Source organism: Alligator sinensis, unplaced genomic scaffold (assembly GCF_000455745.1).
Source record: "Alligator sinensis unplaced genomic scaffold, ASM45574v1 scaffold29_1, whole genome shotgun sequence".
In the NCBI taxonomy this organism is placed as follows: Eukaryota; Metazoa; Chordata; order Crocodylia; family Alligatoridae; genus Alligator; species Alligator sinensis.
Window position 1 is genome coordinate 2198082 of NW_005841933.1, and position 22544 is coordinate 2220625.

The 22544-nt window shown below is 43.4% G+C and overlaps 1 protein-coding gene across 2 annotated transcripts; it reads left to right on the top strand.

Moving 5' to 3' along the window:
* The first annotated feature begins 9 nt into the window (after positions 1-9).
* On the top strand, positions 10-21938 carry DPH3 (diphthamide biosynthesis 3). 2 transcript variants are annotated; one of them, XR_003093046.1, is made up of 4 exons: positions 10-328; positions 427-501; positions 911-2657; positions 21810-21938. XR_003093046.1 is itself a non-coding variant. In XM_006019578.3 (3 exons), the coding sequence occupies exons 1-3, from the start codon at positions 155-157 to the stop codon at positions 974-976; spliced, it is 315 nt and encodes a 104-aa protein (XP_006019640.1). In that variant the 5' UTR covers positions 10-154; the 3' UTR covers positions 977-4922. The 2 variants fall into 2 exon arrangements, 1 of the variants encoding a protein (XP_006019640.1); XM_006019578.3 differs by lacking the exon at positions 21810-21938 and having other exon boundaries at positions 911-4922.
* The last annotated feature ends 606 nt before the right edge of the window (positions 21939-22544 follow it).

The following is a 22544-nucleotide window of genomic DNA, read 5'->3' on the forward strand; positions in this document are numbered from 1 at the left end:
ACGTCCGGGATGCCAATGACGTTGACAGGGAGGGGGACCGCTGTCTGGCCTCTCCCCCACAGAGGGGGCTTGGCTACCCTCGAGCGCCTGCTCTGTCCTCATTGGCTCTGGGCCGTGTGACGTGAGCCTTAGCCCACATGCGCCTTAGCGGCACATGCGTACTGGGTGCCACAGAGGTCAGCGCGCCTGCGCGGGGTGGCCGGAGGTCGTAGGCTGCGCCATGTCCGTGTTCCACGATGAGGTGGAGATCGAGGACTTCGAGTACGACGAGGAGACCGAGACCTACAGCTACCCGTGTCCCTGCGGGGACCGCTTCCTCATCTCCCGGGTAGGGGGGGCCGGGCCGGGCCGGGCCGGGCCGGGTGGGGGGGCGCTGAGCGCTGACGGTTGCTGACCGTTGGCCGCGCGCGGCTGCCTGTGTTGCAGGAGGACTTGGAGAACGGCGAGGACGTGGCCACGTGCCCCAGCTGCTCGCTCCTCGTGCGCGTCATCTACGACCAGGTGAGAGGCGCTTGGGGATGGCCACTTCCCTACCGGCCCTCTCGGGGCCGCAGGCGCTCGGCAGCCCTGTCCCCCACCCCCCCTGCATCCAAATAAGCTTGTCTGGTTCTTTTTGCCCGCCGGGGTGAGGCTGCCAGGGGGAGAGTCCTGGTCAGCACCTGTTTCCTATGTCAGGGGCCTGTGGTTTGCAGAGCATCATGAGTGTGATCTCACACACAAACCAGTTTTTGAATTCTTGCAATAAGACTGTGAAGTGTGATCCAGCTGAAGGAATAATGCAGAAAGGAGTGAGGCTCAGAGGTTGATAGCAGATGCTCTAAAGATGGGGTTGGGGGGGCACCGAGCTATCCCCACACCAACTGTGGGGATGGCAGTAGGAAGAAGTTAAAACACTGTTTGTTTTTTCTAGGAACAGTTTATGCGTGACGAAGTAGTCTCAGAACCTACAACAAGCAAGGAATTGGTTAAATGCTGATGAATACTGTATGGACTCTGCTGCCGTTCAGTAAAAATGTTGTGGGTGAAGAAGACACAAAGAATGTTTCCAAAGTGTTTGCTGCTACTGTTATCAAGCAGTTGTGTCAGTAGTTTGAGAGAGAATAAAATGATAGCAAAATGTTAGCAGGCTTTGCACGTAAAGGAGCAAATAGTGACTAGAACATTGATTGTTCAAAACATCAATTAACTGGAAGGTTTTGCACAGTTTTAACAAAGAAAAATGTTGTGCCTGTCAGTAAAATAAGTTCTGTGTCCAGAACTCTGACTTGTACGAGTGGTCAGTAATCTGAGCCTCCTTTTCTGGCATCAGACAGCACTTGGGTTTTGCTTGTTGAGAACTGCTATTTACTAGTACTTTTGAGATTTTGAAGATCACGCTTCGCTATTTTAAGTTGTATGCAGCAGTTACACTTTTACCTTGGTGCCCAAGCGGAAGCCTGTTGTTCTGTCCTTGAAGCAGAAAGTTGAGATTATAGAAAAGCTAAAGAAAGGGGAATCGGCCTCAAAGCTATCGGATGACTATAATGTTGGTCTATCAATAATTTATGACTTGAAGAAGAAAAACAGTGCATCTATTATAAATTTTGTGTCGACTGTGGACAGCAGAGTAAGTGAAGTAAGGAAATCCATGAAAAAGGCAGAGAATGTTCAGCTAGAAAATGCAGTTCATACATGGTTTCTCCAGATAAGAAGTTTTAGGAGACCCAGTATCTCAGCGACTTCTTTGTGAAAAAGCACTTGAGCTAAATGAAAAACTTAATGGGGATCCAAATTTCAAAGCCAACACTAGGTGGCTACAAAATTTCAAGTTGCATCATGGAATAAGAGGATTGAAAACGCAAGGGAAGAAATTACCTGCAGACAAACCAGCAGCTCATTCATTCAAAATGAAGTTTTTGTCTACCGTAGAAAGCGGAAGATATGACAGAGAGAGTGTTTACAATGCTGACAAAATCAGTCTAAATTGGAAAGCTTTGCCTCGGAAGGCCTTAACCTCACAGCAGAAAGCAGCAGCTCTGGTATGTAAAGTAAGCATGGATTGTATCACAGCCATGATATGTGCCAGCTCAGGTGGGTCCCATAGGCTTCCAGTGCATGTCGTTTGAAAAAAACAAAGGTCCCCAATGCTTTAAAAGACTTGCAAATGTTTCAGCAGCCTACAGAAACCAGAAAAGTGCTTAGGTTGACAGTGGTGTGTTTCGGGATTGGTACAGGAATGCGTTCGTTCCTGAAGTTACAAAACATCAGAAGAAAAATGGAAAGCATGGAAGTGATTTGCTTATTTTAGGTAATGTACCTTCCCAGCTGTGTAAAGAAATTCTGAATAAAGAAAATGAGAATTTCAAGGTCCTTTTCCTCCCACCAAATATCACGTCCATCCTTCAACCAGTGGATCAACAGGTGATTGAGACATTCAGGCATCTTTACAGAATATTTCTGCATCAGTTGTTTCTTGCTGGTAGTGACGATGAAGGAATTTTTAATGTTTACAAAAAGATGGACCTAAAGGAAGCATTTGCCATCACGTATGATGCTTGGGCATCAGTATCAAGAATCACGCTGTTCCAAGCCTGGAAGAAATTATGGCCACCGGCTGTGATGCACACAGGTAGTAGTGATGATGGTGAGGACAACAAAGCAGAGGTCAGCATGCTAAGGTAACATTCCAGGTTGCAAACAGTGTGATGACAACACAGGTGGATGGCTTCCTGTTGATGCTAGAGATCCAGGGTATCGCATCCTAATGGATGATGAGATTGTAAACCTTGGCTACACAAGAAACAGAGTGCAAACAGTCTCCTAAAGATAAGGAAGAGGAAATTGGCCCTTCACATGTGGAAGCCTTTTCAGCTTTTGAAACTGGAATAAAATGGTTAGAGAGACAAGAGGGTGATACAGTACAGCTCCTCTTTCTAAAAAACCTTTGTGATTTGGCAGGCAAGAAAAGATATGGTGCCCTCAAGGAAGAAAAACCTTAATAACTTTTTTTTCAGTAACTATACTGTTGTATTCCAGGTGTTCCTTGTGTATAGAACTGTATAGTAATCTTACTGCAGTCAGCCAAATTGATTTCCAATTTTTTTTATATTTTCTGTACAGTAATCTGATGTATAGCTTTCAGATCTTCATATTGTGATGTTTAGGTTATCTGGAAGAAAATGATTTGCCAGAGTGATGGTGACACTACTAGGATGCTGATTTTTCCAGAATAATTACATTGGTGAAATCATAACTTTTTTCCATGAATGTTTAAATCAACCAGTGGTTTTTCTATGTACTTGTTCCATCCCAAACCTATCTAGCACTAGCTATAGATAGTGGTTCTTCAGAGTCTAGATTTGGCAAGCACTCTAGAATAGTACACCAAATGAAACCACTGAATCACTAAATACTGACAATGAGAAAGTGGGTTTCTTAATCTCTGTTACAAAGGAACTAATTCATCATGAGGACAAAGCTGTACTGTTTTTAGAGTTCTAATCCAGGTAATAAGTGTTCTGATCAGAAAGTCTGATGCTGTAGTTGTCTTCAGTAGATATAATCAAGTAATTTATCATCTATCACTAAAAGGAACAAAACTTTAGCTTTAGGCTCTGAGGCAAGTTTGTAATATTGATTGGCAAGGTAAACTTGAAGTAGTCTAGGTAACGTCCAGTTTCCTTTGTACAAAGAAATGATGAGCCAAGTTTTAGTTATGCATGCATTCTTAACAGCCTGTGGATAACATGTTGCCTACACGCCCTGGTTTGAGGACTGCTGCTGTAACTGAAAGTATTAGTTAACCAACTCTTCCAGCTGTCTTTTTAATGTACTTGCCTTGCACCTGTTATCAGATAGTACAGAGGTGTCTCTGTCAGGCCCAGCCCTGTGCATCAAATGCAGGTCCAGTCCAAGATCTACCCTGATACTAAATATGCTGTAAATGTGTTTTGGCTGCTTGTACAGATTTCACAAATATCTGAAGCTGCCAAGTACTGTAAAAGAACTGCTTAACACTCATTAGGCTTTACAGATGTAGAACCTGAAACATTTGAAAAAATGCTTATCAGCATTTCTTTCAGTGCTGGGGTTGGTGTGCTCCATATATGTATAGTTTTGTACAAGAATAAGTGGTAGTCTTGGTAGATAAAGACTACCCCACTTCAAAATACTTTTCTGTGGGCTTCTTTCTAAATAAAGTCAGTGTTTCTTAAATATTTATTTTTAAAAATGCCCTTCCCTGTGTTAGAATAGGATTTGACATGGCCTAAATTTAACATAAATGTTTAGATTTACTTTACAACATTAATGATTCACTTACTGGTCAGGGAGACCAGTAACTGGACCATATACTACAATCATTTAATTGTTTCTGGATAGCAAAATAAGCAAGACAAGATTTAAACTGCGTCTTGCTTTTTATAGGTTTGGCTGAGTGTAAATATTAGGGATAAATGCTTATTACAGATTGCTTAGGGTTGCATCTAAACCAAATCATGAAAATTCAGTTATGAAGCTCAGTAAACTTTTTTTCCCCCTTTTTAATATAAGAAAAATGGTTCCAAAAAAATCTTTTTACCTGAAAGTTCTGAATTTGAGCTGTGTGACTCTGACTTGTTATTGCTCCATTGGTTTATCAGTAGGTGGTGCTCACATTATCTAGAGTCTTAAGTTTGAAAAAGATGCTATAGTTATTTAAATTATTTTAAAATACATTTTAAGAAATATTTATTTTGCGTATTTAAATAAAGATTTTTCATATTGCAACACTAAACGTAACGAGTCACTGTTCTGTTTGTATAACGGCTTAAGGCAATAAGGCTTTGGGATAAAATAATACTAATGTTGCATTGATTTACCTCCCCTCCCCCCCGCACACCATTGTATTTCAAAAGAGTGGTGACTAAAGGCTGTCAGCAAGTTAAGAGAATACTTATTTGGCAATAGATTTTTTCAGGTAGACATCTTCTAATATATTTCCCTAAACCAGAAATCCGAATTTTCTCAGTAGTTCTATCCAGCAACTTTATTTCATCTTTTATGTATAGGTCTCTAGGTAGTATATATAACTGGTTGTGCCTTAAGAGTTGTTTAGAAGACCTGAGGGGGGGAAAAAAAACAACTCGTCTAATAGATCAATAGATATATTAGAAAATCAGTAATGCAAGAGGATCAAGGCTTGGTGTTGAGCATGCTCAGTGTGACAAGCATGTTCTTACCTTGTAGAAAGAGTTCAAGCTGTGTGCTATCAATTGATACAACTATAGTGATATCAGTGAAGTGCTGGAGCCAAGCCCACTTGAGTTGACTTCAGCATTGTGCCAAGATAGCCATGATGCAGTACACAAATATTGGTAAGTTTACAGTTTGTCTCTTCAGGAGCCTCTTTACAGTTTAACAGAAGCAAAGAGTTTTCTTGGTTATCTCAGCTATTAAAATGTGTTCGTGACTGCAGACGATATAAAATGTTAGCATGCCACCTCAGTTTAATTACAGTAAGTATTCTGAGTAATCTCTCAAAACAATCTGGTTAGCTTTGCATGCTTTGAGTAGCTCGACTAGTAAAATTACACTTCTGTAGCATGCAGTTCATGTAAAACTCCTTTGCATGATCTGACCCAACAGGGCATCTGCTTTGCTAATTAGAGAAGAAACTGTCAATTATACTGAAAGCATATTTTATTACAGTTGTTAACATGCAATTAGGAGTAGGGAAAATACCTGTAGTAGTAACCAGTAGAATACTAATAATTTAAACATGGCAAAATTTCAGTTACTACATTCTGTCATTTGGAAAAACAAACAATTTTAGCATTGCTGTACAGTAACTTAGTAATATTACTATATTGTATCTTAAGGAGGGGAGGATTTGTTTATCCTCTTGGCTATTAACTCTCTAAAACAGGTTAAATACTTTTGTTCAGGAAGCTGTACTATGAGTGTCAGCTGTGTTTTCCAGCAAATGTAGTCCGCAGTCATGTTGGCGGATGGGGCAGTAATTAACAGGAGGGTGTAAACTACCCCCAATCACCATCTTTTAAAATGTCTACACAACAGTTTGTCTCAGTGTACAAATGTGTCTTCAGACAAACATCATGGGAGAGGGAGTGGAGGGGAATGCCTTGGGAACGAAGTTGGTTTAATGTGGTGTTAGACTATCACTCTGTAGTATAACATAGGCAGATCTATCAGGCAATGAAGTACTTATGCAGTAGGCACTATTTCATGCAGTCAGACCAGGAGCAGACCAGACTTCTTTTATAGAGAGGGACAGACGTGTTTAAGTTTTCAGGGAGCAAATTAGAGCATTATGTAGATAGTGCTGGTGTTTGCTGTTGTGTATCCAAACTCTTAGTGTCATCTTGGGACCTTCACCTGAATGCAACTCTGGTTGTTGCTATGGGACAGATCTTAAATATTTAAATAAAGTACAGCTTGCTATATTGCTGATGTCAAACTTGCCTTGCATCATATCTTAACTGCAGGGCTCCAGATTCAGCCTGGGACATGGCAGCAGCTTTGGCACTGACCCAGGGCATCAGGTGTCAGCAGCAGCGGCAGCTCCAACTCTGTACTAGGGATGAAGCTGCCACTGCATGCTGTCTCACAATGGCAGCTCTAGATCTGGCATGGAGCACATAGTGGCAACTGCAGGATATGGCAGTGGTGGTACTAATGGCCAAAGAGCTGGAACCCTTTACCAGCAGCCCTCACTTGTGTTCCTGCTGTCGATTGCCATGTCTACCCATGGGTCCTGGATTCTTGGCAGGTCACGGCCCTTAACTTCTGGTACCCACTAATAGCCCGGTGGGCCGGATGAAGCAGCTCTATGGGCTGTACATCTGATAATCCTGCACTATAGGAAACAATTGCATAAAGTGTAGTGGTTCTCACCCTGGGTGCCATAAGCCCCTTCCAAGGGTGTTGTGACTTGGATGTTGCCACAGCCAAGTTTTAAATGCCCTGCAGCACCTGTAGAAGACCAGGAAACAGCTGTACCTGGAGCATGTGCTCTTGCTACAGCCTTTCCTGGTCTGACCCCACATACTTCTGGAAACAAGCATGCAGCGCAAGTAGCACTGTCCCATGTCCCTCTGTTTCTGGGAGGACTGTGGTAAAAACGTGCCCTCCAAGCCAACCCTTTGCACTGCCCAGCACAGACCAGAAGTGGGAACCCCTTTGTGGCCTCTCTTCCCCCTCTCTCCCACTGTGCACTGCATTAACCCTTTCATAGCTAGACTGGCTTTTTCAGTCCTGATCTATATGCAGGTTGGTGGCAGCTGTGAGAGGGTTAACAGTAGAGGGTGAGGTGAGGGTAACAGACCACAGCCCCTGGGTGAGCTCATGTAGCTACAGGAAAGACTGCCTAGCTCCCCCATTCTCCCATGCTCAGCACAACACCCCTTCCCACTCCCTCACCCATTTCCTTCTTCCCTGCCTAAGGCACAGGAAGAACTAGCTGTCTATGGGATACTGGGTTACTGCTTGATTTGTCATTAGGGTTTCTTTCTCTGAAGTGTTAGCCCTGCCAATATTTTTTTTTTTTAGTTCCTCACTCCTTTTATTATATCTATGTGACAATAAATGGATGCAAGATCAGGTCCTAAGTGCATTGTATTCTGGTCAAATGCTTGCCATATTAGGCCAGTGGTTCTTAACTGGGATGCCACAAACTTCAGAAAAGCTATGGAGGGGTGTCTTGAGCCTGAAACAGTTGAGAATATGTAGTTAAACTTGAAGGCTCAGGTCAAGCATAGTGGCTCTTTAACCTGGCAGGGGAAATACCATGTATCTGTGTTCAAGAAAGCAGTTTTCCTGAAGTGTGCCCCAAGAGAACTGCTCTTCTGGCGTGGTTCAGTATCCACCAAGGTGCAGCAGCTTTAAGCCTAGTTTATGGAAATGGGAGTCTCCTGCCTTGCTTGCTCCAAGGGCCTTATGGCTAAGGGCAAGCAAAACTTGGGGGCATCCAGACCCCAAGCCTCCGGACTTGGTCCTGCAACTAGGATGCCCGCCAAAGGTTTTGGAAACTTCTGAAGCCCCAGTTGCAGGTATTACTCTTCCATATTTGTTTTATGCACCTAATACCATTTGTATTGGGGGGGAGCGGGCATTTTTTTTCCCTTTAACTTCTGTAAGCTAGTTTCAGGATAGTCCCTAAGTTAACTCCTTGGGGTAGTGACAACTCCAAACTGTCATAATTTACAGGTTGGGTTTCTTGTGAAATTGACTTCAAAATCATAAGATTTTTAACCATGGCGTGTTAAGAGTCTCTTTATTTGTCATTGAGTGTTGAGCACTTAATGGCAGACAAGGTTCTTTGGGTGAATCTGATATCTTTTATTAGACCAACTTTAAATAGTTGGAAAACAATTATTAAGCAAGCTTTCGGGTTCAAAAACCCTTTGTCAGGCTAAGGAAGTTTCAGCAGTTGGTGTGTGCTCTTCCTGGATGGAATGAAAAGTAAAGAAGCCAGAGGCTGGGCTGGTATGCATACAAGATGAGTAGTCAGTGAAAATGTAAATTGAGGAGTCAATGGGTGAGAGAGAGGCTGGGGAGGGGGGGAAGAGAGAGAAGGGAGATGAGTAGTGGAGAGAGACCTGGGGAGTCAGATGTCAGGTAGGTTATAATGTGTCATAAATCCAATGTCTATATTTAGTCTATGATTTTTAGTGTCCAGGTGGTTGATGAAGTGGAGTTCGTAGGCTCATCTCTGGGAAGTGTGTAAGTTTCCTTTGAGGATCAGGACTGAGAGATTGGAGAGAGAGTGGTTTTAAGTTGGTCTAATAAAAGATATCAGATTCACCCAAAGAACCTTGTCTGCCTATGTCCTTAGACCAACACAGTTACAACCTATACCCCTGAGCACTTACTGGGCCTTTTCTTTGCAGCTATCATGGCAAGTACCAGCTATCAGTCTTTTCTTTGCAGCTTACTGTTGAAATAAAAGTTGTTATTGTCCCTTTCTTTTCCTAATCTTATGGAGAACGTTGTTTATAGTTTGAATTCGATCTTGGTGTTTTAGACAAAACTGCAAACAGTTTTTGATGCATATCAGATTCCTATACAATACAAGTCTAAACAGCTGCATTATTTCTGACCCTGGACTTTGGTGTACAGCCTTACAGTGTTTAAAGAAAAGATAAGTTTGTCTGGTAGAAAAATCTGATCCATCAAGAGTATTTTTAGAAGACATTTTTAACAAATAATGAAATGATAAAAGCTTTACAGGTGTCTAGTCAAAGACCCAGTCCTTAAGGGGAATCTCATAATCCAAAGGAGATAACTCCAGAAAAAAGACCTCTTAGTTCCTCCTTACTTTACTGTACACTTCAGGTTAATAGTAATAAAAGGCAAGACTCTATATGCTCAACAGCTACCCTGAGCTAATGTTTGCAGCAAGACACAGCAACCCACTGATATTTGTAATTTGGCTTCCAATGCACTTAAAGATTATTTAATATGGAAAAAATCCAGTCCTCCTGTTATCCAATCTGTTTAATTTGGTCTTCTATGCAATTTATTTCACTCACTACATTTTTAATATGCAACAAAATTTGATGCTAACATATAGTATTATAGACTTAGACTAGGAAAAACAAAGCTCTTGGAACTCAAGGCATGGAATGCTAGAGGATTTTTTCAAAATGGAAATGTGGGAAACATTTTGGGCTTGTTGGTTGAGCCCATTAGCTGCAGGTTAAAACGATGCTCTATGAAGTGTAGTTAACAATGTTTTGATTTCAGACTACTGTCCATACAACTAAATTTCAGAGTTAAACATTCTTATGGGATGAATAGAACAAAGGAATTATTTCAATAATTTTACAGATTCAGATAAACGTGATGGCACTGCTTTGTACTCTCTTCCTATTAAGAAGGTTATCCTCACAACCTTGAAAGGTTAGAATTTTTTTTATCCTAAATTGCAGCCTGGAGCGTAGAGAACAAGTTGTAGATGCTGAGGCAAATTCTGTGGGCTGGCCTATGTTTAAATTGAGTTTTAAAATATTGCAGAAAAACGGACACAATTTCTATAGATAAATTTGGGTTCAGTGCTTACAGATCACTTGAAGGTTCTCTTATTCTGGACATCAGAGCAAATAAAGTTATCATCACAGAAAGAGAGAGACTTGCCTTGCTGGTGTGCATCAAAGAAACCCATTTAATGTGTTAATGTAGATGTATAAGCTAAAAGCACTTTATAAAGTCCATGGTTCATCCACACCTTCAGTACTGTGCCCAGTTCTTTTCTCCACACTCTTAAAAGGATATAGAAGAGCTAGAGGAGGTACAGGGAAAAGCAACGATGATTAGTGGTATGGAGGGGCTTCCATATGAGGAGAGATTAAAGTGGTTAGGCCTATTCAGTTTAGAAAAGAGGCTTGAGGAGGGCAATGATAAGGTTTCACAAAATACTAAATGGTGAAGAGAAAGTAAATAGGAATGTATTAGTTACTGTCTCTCACAATACAAAAATTAGGGGTCACAAAATGAAACTAGTAGGTAGTAAGTTTTAAACTAACAAAAATAAGTTCTTTTTCACACTGTTATTCAAGTGTGAAACTCTGCCACAAGAGGTTGTGGAAGCTGATAGTTTTATCAGATTCAAAAGGGGATTGGACAAATTCTTGGAGGAAAGGGGCATCAGTAGCTATTGAGCATAGGAGTCAGGGATACAGCCTGTGAATCGGAACTTCCTAGACCTTAACTGCTGGAGGCTGCAAGTGAGAGAGGAACAGTAGAAAAAACCCTGCTCATTCTTCCTTTCAGTATTCACTCTCTGCCACTGTGTGACACGACACAGGATCCTAGGCAAGATGGACCTATGGTCTGGCCTAGTAAATGACAATTCAAGGACGCACTCAGATAAATGGGAAATTTTTTTTTCCCCCCAGGGACAAGTAGCAGCAGCACAAGGGAATGCCCACGTGCACTCTGGTGCGCCACAGGTTACCCCAGGTGGCATAAGGGTAACTGGGGCCAGCACCTGAATCTTCATGCAGCCCTACAGTCTACTGTTCTGTTTTGCTTGGTATGGTGGTTATCCTAGTGCTAGATTCATTGCTTGATATTAAATTTGGGCTGGAAGATACTGAATTTGTTATATTAACTTGATTCAATAGAATTGCATCCTGCCTTGTATATGCCTTATAAATTCCAATACCTTTGTCTTTTATGAACAATACAAGGGTTAAAAAGTATATGTAAGTGATATTTCTTATGTTATTTAAAAGCTGCTACTCCGGTAGTTAAAGCTATAATTAAGAAATATCTTCTATAGCCACACAGAAACGTTTCATTGTTGATAGAGGAAAATTAATTGTCAGAAGAAAACCATATGCTTGCCTATAAAACACTCCTTGATCTTTCTAAGTCCTTTTCTGTCTGATAATATTTCAAGTTCGGGTTTTTCATGGCTAAAAGAGAATTCAAACAAAACAGTAATGGGAGAAAAGATGTTGCCTGAATCTCTCAATGTTTTTAAATAATAGACCCACTTTCAAGATATTGTACATAACAGGATTTGATAGCACTTTCTCAGCCAGAGAAATTCTGTCAGTACATTTGCCAAATGAAAGATCTTGCAGAGGGAGGAGTTGATAGCATTCCAAGGTAAACTAATCTCTTCATTCAGACAATGACTGCCAGTCCCACACAGATTGTAGCAAGGCCACCCAAAAGTAGAATTTCCACTTAGAAAGGCCAAGTTCCCCATATTCATTTGATTTTTTTTTTGCAACTGTAGCAGGGCTGTGTCCTTGATTTCTTTCCATGCCAAATAAAGCGTCTGCACATGTTGTCTAATTTGTTTTTGTACAATTTAAGCAGTTCTATCAGGCACACCTGCAAAAATAGAATGTTCCAGGGAAAGAGACTCATTTCTGATAGATTAATCATCCTGAATAATATGAAATTCTCATGCCAAAATTGTAAATAGGTTTGCTGGTTGCATGGCAAATGCAGCCCTTTAAGATTAAACAGGCTGGGGATAGCCTGAGCTCCAGGCATGTAAAACCTTCAGAAACACAGTTAATATCAAGTGTTGTATTTTCTTGCATACAAGATGCTCCAACCAAAATACACACCTCTTTTGGAAGTCAAAATGTAAAAAAAAAATATTTTTTTCAGGGTTACAGTGGACTGTGTGACATAATACATAATTGTGGAAATGTAGTGTCCAAGTAGTGTGGCATCAGAAACTTCCTGGTGTGGCAGACTGTCTCCTGCAATGCAACGCTTCCTAGACACTGTATTTCCAGAAGGACTTGTTCTGTGTTGCACAGCTTACGCCCTAGATACATGCAAAGGATCTGGGGCCTAAGCTGATAATTCTTTAAATAGTTCTTCATATAAGTTCTTGTAAATAAAGTGTCCTTTTTACATCACAAGCCTCATCAAGATACTACCAGTTGCTGCTTCAAGCTGAAGCTACAGTGCTCAGCCAATAGCTACAGCTGTGAGAGGGTGTACACAGGACTTTTCCCCTTCAGCTTGCTGAGCGGACTCAAGTGAAAGTCATCTTGGCAGCTGCATGGCCTGCACAGTGTCTCTAGGAGTGCTCCTTTTCCAGTAAAGAAAACGGTCTCACTTAAAATACACACCCCAATTTTGTGGGCTGATGGGGAGGGAAGAGTGGGGGAGAAGGTGTGTGTTGTGAGAGAAAATACAGTATTTTGTGAAGAATACTTTGAAGCAAATTCTGCTGTTAGTGACATCTGCATAACTCTGGTCTCACTCGAGTTTTGTTACGTTACTCCACATCTAAATGTAAATAAGAGCAAAATTTTGGCCTTTGTCTCTATTTGAAACTGGCACATTCTGACTTCTAACTGACTTCTCACCAAGAAATGTTGGTCCTAAGAGCTGAAAATTAGCCCTGTTCATTCCAAATCAAGTTTAGGAATTCACAACAGTTCAGGTCAGTGGTTCTCAAACTTTTAAGAGTCATGAGACCCTTCTGCAACTTTTTTGAATTTGGTGGCTCCTCCGGTTGAGAACTGTAGTTGTACTGCCTCCAATTACCTCAAGGCTCCCTGCCCTGCTGCCCTCCCTCTGGGGCCACCATGGCCCAATGGCAACGTAGGATGCCAATTCTGCAACAAGGATAAGTTCAGACAGCTGTGGAGATGGGTGCTGCAAAAGGGTTGGGTGGCAAGGTACAGTGGAGTACCTCCAATCCCCTGTGCCACATCAGACCTTTGCAAGCTGGACCCAAACTCTTTCAGGTCCAGCCTATGGGCCACAGGTTGCTGACTCCTGCTTTAGAAGAAAGTGACATTGCCTCAAAGTGCACACATGTGAGAACACGTGCAGTTTTTCAGGCCAATTATGTAATGCCATAGTGTGACACAATTGTCTTACTGAGCCTTGAAAGAAAAACATTTGTGTCCTAAGGTATGATGCTGAAGGTCTCTTTAAGAAATTTTCCCTGTGCACAGTTTGGTGTGTCCCACTGAAATTAGTTTGTCATAATATTCTATTTCTGATTTATTTCATCTCCATCTTTTCAATGAGGTTGAAACTTCTATCAGCTCAAAATAGTGCTTGCTTTGGCTCAGTCTTGCATTAGCAGGGTCTGTATCTTAAAGCCCCCCTCCTCAATTTTACCCCAGACATACTACATTATAATGAATTGCTTATGAACACCCAATGATCACCTTTACAAAAATATAAAAAATGTCACAGTATGTTTGTTAACTTGGTCTTGGAAAATACATCCTTTCTTCATAATATACCAGTCCAGTACAAACAACCATAAAGCTAAGAGAGTCGAGTTTCTTAGCTGTGGAGGAAATCTTGAGAACAATTAAGAACTTGAAAGCAGTTCTTAATTATTCCACACTTTGCGGAAAAGGAAAAAAAGAAACTCACTGAAACAAATTATACATGTTAAAGGTGACCGAATGAAATCTCTTCCCCTCAGCTTTGTCCTTCTGGTTAAATGAGGGGGGAGAAAGAAAAGGATAAAAATATCTGCCTGCACCTGGGTGACTTTCTTGCTTTCTCTGCAAGGGGTTTTTTTTTTGCCCTGACCTATACTTAAGGTTGTATTAGCTGTCTCACTTAGGAGTGTGTAGTGGCTTTTTCTGGGGGGAGGCGGGTGGTTGTTGTTGGGGTTTTTTTGTTGTTATAACTATAATAGTTAAATTGGCAAAACTCTAGTGTGGATGAACATACATCAATATAAACATTCTTTACTGGTACAGTGTGTTCCCTTAAATTTACAAGAACAAGCTATACTAGCTACAAAGCCTGAAGTCAGTGGGAGCAAAGGGAACTTGGAGGTACTCAGTACATCTCAGGATTGGGCCCTGTATGATCCATATTTAAACTATTTGAATTTCTGAGCACTCTGAAGGTCTCTAAAACATGACCCCTTGCCTCACAAAAATGCTACTGGATCTTGAGTGCTTGTAGATGGGGATTAACAGAAGTCCTCTAGCCCCAAATAAGGACAAAGAGGGCATGTCCCAATGAGCGCGCATGAGTTGGCTGTGCGGCTGATTTGCAGTGCAGCAGGGTTTTTTGACTGGGAGATCCTGGTGTAAAAAACAAAACAAAAAAAACCCGCCACTGTGAGAAGCGGCATGGTGCAGGTGGCAACGGCATGGGTTGCAGGAAAGTAGAGCCTAGCCAACCAGAGCCATGCTTTGGCTGCTGGCCAGGCTTTGAGCTGCTGGCTCGGCACCACTGCTGCCCTGGGAGCCCCTCAGGATCCCAGGTAAGGCTGCTGGGGCTAGCACACCAGAGTGTGCATGCAGGGGCATGCCCAGAGACAAATAGCAGTGGTACAAATATGCACCACTGCTATTTGTCCCACAGGAAACGCATGCCTCTGCACACACATGCTTGTCAGGATGTGCCCAGGGAGTTTATTTTGTTGGACATGGCCCTGGACTAAAGAGAGAGCATGCCAGTCTCTTCTCAAGGGAATTACTTTATTGGTAGGTTAAACAAAAGTTTAAATAGCATTTAGATCCAGACAACGGAAAAGCAAAAACATACTTATACGTGGGAGGATGGGTGTGGACTGGAGCCCAGGATCCCTGAGCTCCTGTTAGTTGTTCAGTTCCCCCACAACTCAGGTCCGTCATTCCCCAAAGTCTCCAGGTTTCAAAACATCAATATATAATAACTATATGCATTTACATACACTTGGATTAGATGTATTCAATTTTCTTTGCATCACTGAAACTTTTGGAAATGGACTGAACCAGTTGTCTGATTTCTTATTTCCTTCCTTCACCAGGAAAGAATGTTAAGTGCCATCAGTTTGTTTCTTTGTTAACTTATATATGATTTTCACTGACAAGGCTGATTTGTTTTTACAGCTTAAGAAATCTAATACAGATGCATCTAATAAAAGTACATATAATACATTTGATTACATCAGTTATTCCTACTAATATATATAGGATATAACATAGTATGTTTGGATTATCTAATTTAAGGCCTTGTGCTCTATTTAATCTGATTTTTTTTCAGCTGGGCATGTTAATTGCTTTCTTTCCTTTGCTGACCAAGCTAATTGTCCACAAAGGTTTTGGTCACTCAAAAACAGACTTTGAGGGCCTTCTCCATTAGTCACACTTCCATAGCTTAACCCAGGATTTCTGTTATTTAGTTACCCATTTATAGCAACAGTTCCAATATTTATATATAATTGAGGATATATACAAGATGGATGTATACAGATAGATGTTTAGGTTGGCTGGGTTGGTCAAGGGTCTCCTTTGTATACTGATTCAAGAAACAGTCATGGGGTTAAACTCCAAATGCATGGTGTATAACCTTATCCTAGGTGGGTTGCTCCCACACCTGACTGATATCTTTCTCCATCCCTTGCACTTTTGCAACACTAGTATACCTTGCTGGGCCAATAAAGTGTCAATGGATTGAGTTTATTTGTGGGAACAGTCCAGTACTGGCTGGCAGGGAGAGAAATGTGGCATGCCAAGGGTGCATCCATTTGACAGAAATGCCAACAGAGGAAACAGATTTAACTTTTTGGTGGCAAGGTTAGCCACCAGATTAGCTACCAAATACCACCAAATTAGCCCTGCACCCTCCTCAAATGCTACTCTGATCCCCTTCCCCTGCCTGATCTGCTGCCTTGCTTTCTGCTCCCTGCCCTACTTGTCACTATGCTCCCTATCCCATCCCCAATCTGCAGCAGGCCACACACAAAGGCTGCCAATGACACTTGTGGCACCTGTGCTGCAGGTTGGTAATCCACTGCTCTACATAATCAGAGGCACCAAGCCAGGATATTTCATTTACAGTTACTGTAAGCTCCCAGGTCCATGTTGCCAGAACTTCCAGTCTCCTGCCCTAAGCCAGCCTGCCACCTAGGCTAGCTAAGACCCTGTACTCCAGTTAGAACCGAGTAGAGCATAGTAATTCTATATCACAGAGAATTGAGACATTTTTGCTTCTCATTTCAAACAAATGCTTTTGATGTCATGAAAATGAAATAATTATAGTCTTTAAAGTTGTCTTGTATTGGCTACTTTTAAAAAATCCATGAAATATACTTTTCAATAAGTGACTGACTGTCATGAGACTGTGTAAAATCAGTAAATCATGGTCTGGTTGTAGTGGTTTTGTACAGTAAGTTATATTTCAGTGTCCAGCTATATTTATATCTCACCCTTTGACACCTTCCATGCTAGCTAAAGAGGAGTTGTTCTTGAGACAGTAACTAACTAACTATAATATGCTGGTTTCATGCTTCTGATCATGTAGGGCAGGGGTGGGCAAAATACAGCCCATAGGCCAGATCCAGCCCACGAGGCCATTCAATCTGGCCTGCAGGGCCCCTAAAAAAATTTAGAAAATTAAAATTTATCTGTCCTTGGTTCCTGTCAGAGATGACAGGAACCAAGGGCAGTAGGACCCAGGGGAAGCCCTAGCGGGCTTCTGCAACAGCAGGGCCTGCCCGACCTCCCTACCCCACCAGTTGGAAGCACCAGTAGGGGCTTCTGGCTTGGGACCATGTGGCTGCCCTGGGGCAGGAACCTCAGAAAGGTAAGGGAGGGGGAGAGTGTGGGGAAGGGCAGGGGATGAGCTGGTGCTGAGCGTAGGGGAAAAGCATCCCCTTCCCTGTTCCGTGGCTGGCGCTCCCTGCTGCAGGTGCTCACAACCCACGCGGGGCTGTTCTGAGCAGGCACAGGCAGCCCCATGTGGGCTGCGAGCGGCTGCAGTGTGGGGCACCGGCCACAGGGCGGATGAGGGGCTGCTTCCCTCCCCGCCCTGGTGCTCAGCACCAGCTTGTAACCTGGCCCTGCTGCCAGCCTGGGCCCCGTGCTGGCTCCAGGCTCGCCCGTTGGGGCTGCTCCATGGCAGCAGCAGCTGTGGCCCCCCTGCTTGCTGCACTGGGCAGTGTTTGCCACCGCTGCCTCTGTGCTGCCCAGTGTGTGAGCTCCGGGCAGGCAGCAGTAGCAGGAAACCCTACCCAGTGCAGCAAGTGGGGGGCCACAGCTGCTGCCACTGTGGCACAGCCCTGACAGACAAGCCCAGAGCCAGCACGGGGCCCAGGCTGGCAGCAGGGGTGGGTTACAAACTGGTGCTGAGTGCGGGGGGGGGAAAAGCAGCCCCTTGCCTGCCCGGTGGCCGACACCCCACGCTGCAGCCACTTGCAGTCTACGTGGGGCTGACTGTGCCTGCTCAGGACAGCCCCACGTGGGCTCCGAGCAGCTGCAGCAGGGAGCGCCAGCCACGGGGGGGGGGGGGGGATGCTTTTCCCTACCCTGCCCCAGGTCCCCCCCTGCCCGCGAGCCGGGTCAGGGCTGGGTCCTGCCCCCCACCTGTACTGTAGGGCTGGCGGGGGCACTGGGAGTGAGCGGGTTGGGAGCCAGTGGGAGCACGGGGCCCACACGCATGTCCCAGGGCCAGTGCCAGCAGGGCAGTAGGGGTACTGGGTCCCAGCCAACAGGGGCTTTATGGAGCCAGGTCAGCTTCCCCCTCTCCGTGCTGGTGCAGCCCAGCCCAGCTCCACAGACCCCTGCCAGCCTGTGCCCTGCTTTGGGCCCCATTGGTGCTGGCCCTGGGACATTGATCCCAAGACATTGGTGACCAAGATGGTGACCAGGGGGCAGGGCACCTATCAAGGGGCGGGGGCCACTTACCAAGTTGTGGCAAGCTGTCAAGGGCCACATGGGTAGCCCCGCCCCTTGACAGCTTGCAACAACTTGGTAAGTGGCCCTTGGCCCAAAATAATTGCCCACCCCTGATGTAGGGACAGGACTCAGTGTTTAAACAGCTCACTTTGCTTGTACAATTAAGGAAATTACTCCTAGCACAAGCAACAGAGTTTGCTTTTGAAGGCCCATTATTTGCATATATTCAAACACATTATTTGCACATTATTTGTTACATACGGAAATCGAATTCTCTTTGCCACCAAATGCTAGAAATGGAATGAGGGAATCAACAGAAAGTTGCACTTAAATAGCTCTTGCCATCATCTGTGGGTTCACTAAGGAACAATATCTATAAGCTTTCCAGCTGAAACATGCATAATCTGTCAGCCAGGCCAGGTGACCAGTCTCATGCTCTACAAGTCAAAGCCACTATGGATATCATAGATTGACATAATGCTCATCCAACTTGTGTGAGGGAGAAAAATGTTTTTAGAGGAACGACCAACGTGACAGGAACTTTATTGTAAAGCTGCATTTTGACTTGATGGGTTCTGGGCATCCATCCATTTTCAAATGTTCTTCTGATTATTATTCAATTTCTTTGCTCATTAGAGGCTTCTTTCTTTTTTTCAAGGGAAGTTTTACCATTGATTTCAAAGAAGGCAAAATAAGGTTTTTGTTTTTGTTAATAAAGGGAAGTCATAGCTTTTAATTATACTTGGTTCCTTTGGTAATTCTGACCCAGTGCCTATGTAGAGAGATGAACAGGATATACTAATTAAAGTATCTTTGCAGTAGTTTGTACTCAGATGTAAAAAATATTGGTTACAGATCTTACAGATGAATTTTTACTTCATAAAGTATTTATCAGATTTTCTTTATATCTAACACTACTGAGAATATATTTTACATGTACATGTCAGGTGTAGCAAATGGTGGTCTGGCCATTTAAGTGGGGCAATCAGCCCTGGGGTATGAGCCCAGCTGTAGGTGATTAGCTGGCAGTTAAAAGCCCAGATGTGGAGAGAGCAAGAGGGCTGAGCTGGGGAAGGAGCAGTATGTAGCCAGGAAACATATTCCAACACTAGGAGCTTACTTCTAGGAAAGGTCGGAGATAAAAGGGCCCTTTCCTGCCACCTAGAAAAGGGCTGATCATTTGCTTTGCTCTGCTTATTTGTTTGTTTGGATTAAGAATTATGGTTGATATTATGGACTTTTGTTTGGACTGGCTACGGGATTCCTAAGGGGACAAAGTCTGCCTTAAATAGGAGCAGACACACTAGCCCACTGATGTCAGGTAAAGGAAACAAGTAAGATTGTGTAATACAGCAATTCCAATACACTAGTATAGTGCAGTCCTTAAGAAAAATATTGGGAGAAAGATACAGGAATCCCATTAAATCCCAACAATCAGACAACTACTATGTTCAGTCAAGGGAATAAAAAAGCCCCCTTGGCTGAACAGGGAGCTTCAGGAAAGGCTGGGGGCAAAGAAAGAGATATATAAGTAGTGGAAGCAGGGGGCAGCCACCAAGGAACACACATTATTTGCACATTATTTGTTACATACGGAAACTGAATTCTCTTTGCCACCAAATGCTAGAAATGGAATGAGGGAATCAACAGAAAGGAAGCATATACCACCCTGGTGCACCATTGCAGGGAGTCAGTTAGACAGGCCAAGGCAGGACTGGAGCTTAGGCTGGCTCTAACAATCAAGGACAATAAAAAGTCCTTCTACAGATACACAGCGAGCAAAAAGAAGGCACAGAGTAGCATCGGGCCCACCCAGAGAGTGGTGGTTGATGGGTCATTTTCAACCTGGAAGGAGGTGGGCAGTGGGGTCCCACAGGGTTTGGTCCTTGGGCTGGTATTATTTAATATCTTCATCAGTGATTTGGATGAAGGTGTGTTGAGTACCCTCTCCAAGTTCACAGATGATACCAAATTATGGGAGCAGTTACAGGCCGACCTGGACAGGTTGGATCAATGGGCGGAACGTAATAGGATGCAATTCAACAAAGACAAATGTAAGGTACTCCACCTAGAAAGGAGGAATCCCTAGCACACCTACAGATTGGGGGATGTCCTCCTCAGCAGCTTAGACGCTGAGAGAGATCTTGGAGTCATAGCTGACTCCAAGATGAACATGAACCAGCAGTGCAACGAGGCCATCAACAAAGCCAATCGCACCTTGTCATGTATTAGCAGATGCATGACCAACAGATCGAGGGAGGTGATGCTTCCCCTCTATGCAGCACAAGTCAGGCCGCAGTTGGAGTACTGTATCCAGTTTTGGGCACCGCACTTCAAGAGGGACACGGAGGATCTGGAAAGGGTTCAGCGGAGGGCCACCCGCATGATTAGTGGTCTCCATGAAAGACCCTACGAGGAGAGGTTGAGAGATCTGGATCTCTTCAGCCTATACAAAAGATGCCTGAGGGGTGACCTTGTGGCCGCCTATAAATTTATCAGGGGAGGACAGCAGGGAATTGGGGATGTGCTGTTTACCAAAGTGCCCCAGGGAGTAACTAGGAATAATGGGTGCAAACTAGTGGAAAGTAGATTTAGGTTAGACATTAGGAAGACATTTTTTACAATAAGGGTGGTCAGAGTCTGGCATGTGCTTCCAAGAGAGGTGGTGCTGTCACCTAACTTGGAGGTCTTCAAGAGGAGGCTTGACAATCACCTGGCTGGAGTTGTCTGACCTCAGTCCTCTTTCCTGCCAGCGGTAGGAGGTTGGACACAATGATCCATTGGGTCCCTTCCGACTCTATAATCTATGAATCTATGAATAAACTATGTGATTATATCTATTATTATTATTATTATCATTATTATAAACCTATTATAAATCTAACATTATAGTAAGTTATGTGGCTAAGAGCAGAGATACTGGAAGCCCTTTGAACAATTATACAATTTTTGCTAATATAACTTATTAAAAATCTCTCTCAAATATTGTTTCTGGATATTTTTGAAGGATTGAGTAGAAAGGTCACTCTCTATCCTCTGAATTTATAGCAAAAACTTACCTTTTATGTAAACATCATGAGAGGACGCACCAAAGTCCATGGACAGAAATACTGCAGCTGTTTAGAAATAGATTAATTTGTTCAACCTTCAGGTTGTCCTGGAAACCACCCAAGGTTTCATTTTAAAAGCACAGGCTATCAATACTGACCTCACATCTGTTCTATATGATTCAGAGTTTCCATGTACTTTTCTAATCTTCCTAGGAAAATGGGATAGTATACTTTTCTGGTCACTAATTTTATAGACCACTTTTTTAAAATGTAAGAGGATGACCTTTTTGAAAATGCATATCTTTATCACAGAGGTCACCAGATAGTGCTATAATACATGGTCTTACAGGTAATTTTACTACTTCTGAAAGAAAATGCTATGGTGCTACATTTTTGGATGCAGGTTTTTTGGAGGTTTTTTGAATGCAGGCTTTTGGAGAAGCCATGACTTGTAGCATGGGAGTTTGCTGTTTTTAATCTGTTCTTGAAGCAGAGTTCTCCCTGCAAATGGGGATTAGTATTTGGGTTATGAATTCTGAAAGACGGTATTGCCTGCATGCTGTTTGTGATTACCTCTGTTAGAAGACTGGTGTATATGTCTAAATCAACAAATTACACTACATGTGTACTCTGCCTGACACATGTCTGATTTCTTCTCCAGTGGGAAGCTAATGTGCAAGCCCTCAACTCTGCAGCTTGGAAGAATGGCAACATTATTACACGTGGTGTATGGATCCACCTAGTTGATAGTCTGAAGGCTTGGAAATTATTTCTGTGATGTAAACTTCTCAGATAACCTGGTATCTTCTCCAGGTATGTGTTCTTGAGGTGGCATTCAGGGTATGTCATAGGTTATGCTCCCTGAGGTCTAATTTCTGCACTGTTTACTCAGACAAAACTTCCAGTAAAATCATTTGCAATAACTGAAGATTCATAGGATCTGGCCCATTGATAATGTACCACAAAGAAATGGTCTGGGGCAGGGGTGAGTAATTATTTGAGCCTGAGGGCCACATAGGGAGTTTTGGGGAGCTATTGTAGGCCGGGTCAGCACCACAACAGCTCACCAAACCTCCTAACGTAGGATGGTGCTGTGGGAGGAGCTGATGTGGGCGTGGGCAGCAGCTTCAGCCTCCAGCCCACCCTCCTACCCCAAGGAGGGGCTCAGGCAGATGCCCTGATCCCTGGGAGGAAGCTGCCACCTGCGTCTGCAACTGATGCTGGCACCTGCCTGGTACTGCTTTTGGTGCATAGGCTGGGAGCTGGTGTAAGCTGCGAGGCCATGCTGTAGGTGCAGGACAGTTTGGGGGAAGAAGGACAGGGAGAGGGAGGAAGGAGGGTTGAAGTGGGGAGACGGAGAGAGGCAGCCCTGCCCATGATGAATGGCAGCAGCTGG

Coding starts and splice junctions, on each gene's coding strand:
- DPH3 (XM_006019578.3), top strand. CDS start 155: ATGCGTACTGGGTGCCACAGAGGTCAGCGCGCCTGCGCGGGGTGGCCG. Junction 329..426: donor ACCGCTTCCTCATCTCCCGG/GTAGGGGGGGCC, acceptor CCTGTGTTGCAG/GAGGACTTGGAGAACGGCGA. Junction 502..910: donor TGCGCGTCATCTACGACCAG/GTGAGAGGCGCT, acceptor TGTTTTTTCTAG/GAACAGTTTATGCGTGACGA.